General features: G+C 36.4%; 1 protein-coding gene across 2 annotated transcripts in view; it reads left to right on the top strand.

Annotated features, from left to right (window-relative positions):
- LOC127159380 (uncharacterized) overlaps window positions 1-3,678 on the top strand; it is a 53,700-nt gene extending 50,022 nt beyond the window's left edge. For both annotated transcript variants that reach the window (XM_051102232.1, XM_051102231.1), the window contains exon 9: window positions 3,560-3,678. In XM_051102232.1, coding sequence (XP_050958189.1) covers window positions 3,560-3,600 — 41 coding nt within the window. In that variant the 3' untranslated portion in view covers window positions 3,601-3,678. The remainder of the gene's footprint in view (window positions 1-3,559) is intronic.
- Window positions 3,679-6,000: the final 2,322 nt, after the last annotated feature.

Here is a 6,000-nt window from a genome sequence, read left to right on the forward strand (position 1 = left end):
GGTGTTCACACCAGATACTGACTGGTTTTCGGCATCTTGATATTCCACACCTGTGAGGTGGATGGATTATCTCGGGAAAAGAGAAGTACTCTCTAACACAGATTTAGACAGATTTGTGATCAAAATTTGAGAAAAACAGGTCTTTTGTGCACATAGAAAAAGTCTTAGATCTTTGAGTTCAGCTCATGAAGAATGGAGGCAAAATCAAAAGTGTTGCGTTTATAGTTTTGGTCAGTGTACAATCATATCACTGGAAAGTACCACCAAAATGCTGATGCCCTGAGCTGACACCCAGTGACAGGTGACATAATACTCTGCCAGGTCCATGAGTACATACTGAAGGGTTGGCCTGAGATAATAGAGCCACAGCTGTTACCATATTACCACAGCAGAGATGCTCTGAGTATCAGAGATGGATGTTTGACTTGGGGAGTGAGAGTCATCGTACCATCACAAGGTTGAGCTGCTTTACTGAGTCATTTACACCAAACCCATTCTGGCATGTCAAACTGTGATCAGATAAGAACTCACAGTGTGGATGGAATAAACACTAGGTGTCATTTTTGTATTACAACTATTGTGTTCTTACTTGGTAAGTTAGTTGAAGTTGATGTTCCATGCACGAGACATGGGGCCTGTCCAAATACCCACATTTGCGGTCTTTGCCACTTGAGAGGATGTACATGCAACAGAAAGTAAGGGCACAACACTGTCCCAGAACTTCAAAACGCCAAAGCACAGTGCCCTTAAATGTATCCCATCATGCATCATGTTATGGAAATAGACTGTGAGACTTTTTGCAGAGATTTTGTAAGATGTTGTGGAAACCCTTCCAATGTAAATTAAATATAAATAATAGGTACTACATTTAATTTAGTAGCAAAACATACAAAAGAATTGCACATTTTAATGGTGCAAATATGAGTATGTGTATTTTATACATTGCAACTGCTTTTTTTCACTTAATTAGAAGTCTGTTATAGAGGCTGTTGAACAGATATTTAGAAGCCTGTTTTAAATGCAAAGTATTGAAAATCTTAATAAAGCTCTGTAAACACTCGCTTTTTTATCGAACTATAAAAATCCATCTATAAATGCCCATCAGGTAGTTCTGCACACACTTATGGGTTTCACATGCGCTGGGTCAAACACAGGAAATATGTCCTATAAGAAGATCTAAAGTAGATGCAAAGAATGCAAGTGTGAGTATTTGGTCAAACATTTTTACAAACTGCAGTAATCACTGAGAGCTTTGTTAATACATTTTTAAACAACATATGCAGGATGTAAAACATTATAAATGTCCTTATGACAACTGAATTGTTTATGTTTTTCCTGTATATTGGACATTGATTTTGTGCCAGACCTTATGGTTTCAAACTTGTGTAAAAGTTAACAGAAGATGCGCACATCATGACAGATGTTTTCTTTAGTAGATGTTTGTTAGTCAGACAATGGTTTTTATTCTCACCACAGCAAATTTGTACTTGTGCCCACACAATGACAAAAAAAGCAAATTTATATGCTGGTTAATTTTGTAACTTAGTTTGTGCAAGACGATAAATTCCAAACTACTCCAGTAGTGATCTCGACTTCCTTTTCTCACCCAGAATCTGCAGTAGGTGTATTAATATATTGTGAGCACAGAAGAGTGTCAGACGGGCTCTTCTGTCACAGAAAGAAGTGATTGTGACTGAAGCAACATCAAACTCTTGGGCTCTTCTGGAAACTGGATTTTAGAGAAATGATGTTCATCTCTGGACTGATGCTGCTGCTGCAAACTGCTGCATGTGAGTCACTTTCACATCAAACTTTTAAGTGTAAAAGTTTTGTGTAGGGTTTTAATAGTTTTCTTTACACTGAGTTAGTGGAGTAATTAATTGAGAGATGGAAGAGTTTAAGTCAGTAATAGAGCTCAGCATATTTGTTAGACACATGAAGTCAAAATGTGAAAAATTGTGGCTTTAAGTTCATTATGTGAAGGAGTATGAATTCATCACGTAAACCTTCATCTGAATAAACTCTTCCAAAAATTCCTTCTTTGTAAAGTATAACAGTATAAACATATTATTTCACCTTGCAAACTAACCTAACATTTTATTAAAAATGGTTCAGATACTTTTCTTACTTTCCTACAGCTCTCTGTCTTACTTTCTCTTTCACGCCTTTAAATCCACTGTTTCACCTTTGTTTATGTGTGTGTTTTGTTCTTCAGGTCTGGATCGGTTCTGCAGGTTTAATCAGTCTGATCCCTGTTACGCAGCTCTGGGACACAAACTCAGTGTGCTGATGCTGCTGAACACTAGTGGATATGACATGAAGATACAAAAGAGAATAAACTACAACAAACATGATAATGCAGTTTGTAGAGTAAAGAATGACACGATTAAAAGGAAAGAATGTGATCTTTATAGTAACAGACCTGAAGTTACAGTCATTAATGGGACTCTGATAATAAACCGTGTGATCAGAGCAGATTCAGGGAATTACACAGTATCTCTCTATCGCTCAGACGGCACAGAAACAGCAACACATCTTGAAGATCTTAAAGTAAACGTTGAAGGTACAGAAACTCTCATCAGACTCATTACAATCTCATGTTCTCCAAAGATCTCACTCTCTCAAATGAATCAGTTGAATCTCTGTGAAGGTTTTTATTCCTGTAGCACACAGTAAACACACTACATACTCCAGTAATAGTATGAGTAGTGTGAAAAAATTACATTCTCCTGTGTTTATCATGTGACTGTCATGTGTCCCTCCCTCCAGCTCCTATTGGCTCAGTGGAAGTGTCAATCATCTGCTCCTCCAGTGGGGTGATGAGGGCGTCCTGCTCCTCAGAGGGCGATCAGCTCCTCTACAGCTGGACTCTGAATGGAGATTCACTGATGGATGGAAACTCCAGCATTGATCTGAATGAGGGAACTGATGGAAACATCAACTGCAGTGTGAAAAACCATGTCAGTCACGGACAGACGACCATTAATGTCAAATCCTGTACTGGTGAGGTTTAAACACATGAATGTCTACCAAATATATAAAAACCACAGCAACACCAATAATGCAAAACATTCAGTTCTCTTAATTGTGCTCTTAATTCTTGAAAAGTGTCATTAGTTTATTTTATGTCAGCAGTGAATTGTGTTGATGTGGTTCAGAGAGAGAAAGCAGGTGATTCTGCACTGATGTTTATTACAGGACCAACTACTGCAGCTGTGACCTCTAGTTTGACCTCTGCAGTGATCAGTAGCACACACACATCACAATATGATACGAGTTTAACTAAACACACTGCTGGAAACATGAAAGATGGGTTTTGATTTCTGTCTGATTGTTGTTTTCAGTGTCTGTGGTGTTTGTGCTGGTCTGGTGTTTTCAGATGATGGTTCTGTTTGGTCTGTTAGGAGGTTTTCACATCTACATGAGACACACGTCAGGTGTGAGACATTTATGATCATCATTATGGATTTGACATGCAAATATTAAGAGTGTGAAGATGATGGTGATAATGTGATGCTTTTGGGAAAGAAACATGAAGATCAGAAACTGAGAATGAGAAGATTTAGAGAACGACATGAACACACAGCAGAAGATTCATGAGATCAGCAGCAGATCATCACATCTATGAGAAATGATTTATAATGTCACAGATTCACACATGAATCTAGCTTTATCTGTCAACAACGGGAGATCCTACAAAATAAAGTCAGGAGACGATTTTGATAGTTTTAGTTATGAATCTCTTCTTTAATTAGATTAAAGATTTTTTTGGTAACAATTTTGTTGCTTATTTTTTTCATTTGTCTTTATGCTTTGAATGAACTAGCAGTATTTTATGTCATTACTTGAAACCTCTTCTGTTCATCCATGATATTTCTTTAAATCAGATCTGGCAGATTAAGTAATTTTCTGTGTTTATTTTCCATATCTTCTAGAGATTGGTTTATGTCACGCTTCTGCTGTTGCTCTTTTACTTTATTCTGTTGGTTTTGGTTGATTTCTTTCATATGCAGTGTCTGTTGTTTGATGCGGGTCTCAGTTTTGTGGTGTCTGTTTTTTTTTTTTTTTTTTTTTAATGTTTTTAAACTTCGGTTTGCATGTGCAGTTTTAATTTAACACGTTTAACCACATTTGTGCAGTTTTCATCACAAGATCTTTGTATCGTTATAAAATATTGAAAACATGTTGTTCTTTAGGATTATAAATGGAGTCAATGCTGTATTTGTTGTGCTTTTTGAGTTAAATGAAAATAAAACATTGAAATTAAACTCTATTTGCAGTCACAAGCTCATTCATTTGTTTAAATAGTCAATTAATGGTTTAACTAATAGAAAGCACACATCAATGAATTTAAACAGACATAAATACAAACAACATATGAAAACAATAAATTTAGACAAATCTTGTTTCCTCCTGGTTTCGCTAATAACAAAGACAGTGTATGTTTCTTTGAAAGTCAGTCATTAAATCATAGATTTATAGTGCTCCTGTTTTAATGTTTATTTACGATTATTTGCAGATTTTCTCTCTGTCACAATAATCTTTGGTTGAAACACAACATTGCAAGTCACATTCTTGGTAGTTTGACTGTGTCATTTGTGCTTCATCACTGTTCTTCCATGTGGATGAATCTGTAGCTGGACCTTCTTCTGTTTACTATGAACGTGAGGTGAACATTGTATTTTCCGCAAACCAACCCTACAAGTGAAAATATAGATAATTTTTTAGACTTACTGTAGTGAATCTTGATAAAGCAAGAGCTTGAATTTGAACATATTTTAATGTAATCTCTCCTTTATTGCTTCACTGATGTAGGTCTACTCTTTCATGTATTCATGAATTAATCAACAGTCTGTTAATTATTTGGTAATTGTTGATTAATAATTTGTTAATTTAACTAAAAATCACCCGTGATGTAGTTAATAAAGAAATTCAAATAAATAAGATTATGCTTATTGTAAATAATGAGATGAACGCGGTGTAATGAGTCCAGCTGTAGTTGTCGTTTCCTCCTGCAGGTGTCGCTCTCTACATGAGTAGCTACAAAGTCAACGTGTCCCATAAATCTCAACTAAACAGAAGATTGAGACCAGACGGATTATACTCACTGCCCTGGTGAAAAAAAACAGCATATGCTGGTAGGTATGTTTTGATGCAGGGATGCTGGTTAGGTAGGGAGTTCAATCATGTTTCATGCATGATTTATGTTGATTGCCCGAAATATTGAGTCTGTGTCATATGTTACATTGTTTGAGATTGTTTTGGAATTATGTTTATCTGTGTATGTTGTATTCTTGGTTCAGTGTTGAGTGTTCAGCACGTGCGTTTTTCAGTGTGTGCGTGTGCACGAGTTAAATGGAATAAGAGAAAAAGTTATATCAAATTAATATTTCAACCACAATGAAATCTCAAGTATTTCTCTTGTGAAATCTGCTCTTTAAAAGGGTCATCGGATGCTAAATTCACTTTTACATGCTGTTTGAACATTAATATGTGTTGGCAGTATATGTACAAATCTACCCTATAATGATGAAAATCCATGCAGTGGTTTTTAATTAATCTGTAAAAATAATATCCCCTTTTTCAAATCGAGCCATTCTCAGATGCCTGTCGTTGTTGCGTCACACCCACAGAGGCCGCTCCCACGATAGTTGATTGACATGAGCGTCTTACCTAAGATCAGTCGTAACAGTCTGCCCTCTTTGTTTCAATGCCGGAGCAGTAAGGTTAATTAGACAAGAATATCTCCAATTGAGTGATTGAGGTGTTGTGTTGCTGGATGTAATAATGAACATAGTGGTCGACATCTGAGCCGCTGAAGATGCAGTGGATTACGTTTGTTTGTGAAGGGAATGCACCTCCCGATCTACATATATCCGTCTATGTTCACGCGAATCATTCGTGATCCAGCTTCACTTACAGCAGAAGTGAGCATAAGGGTTTTTTTATGAATCTTTGCGATCGTCTTTACAAATAATGTGCTAGTTAGCAAGTTTATCG

Source organism: Labeo rohita, unplaced genomic scaffold (genome assembly GCF_022985175.1).
Source record: "Labeo rohita strain BAU-BD-2019 unplaced genomic scaffold, IGBB_LRoh.1.0 scaffold_213, whole genome shotgun sequence".
NCBI lineage: Eukaryota > Metazoa > Chordata > Actinopteri > Cypriniformes > Cyprinidae > Labeo > Labeo rohita.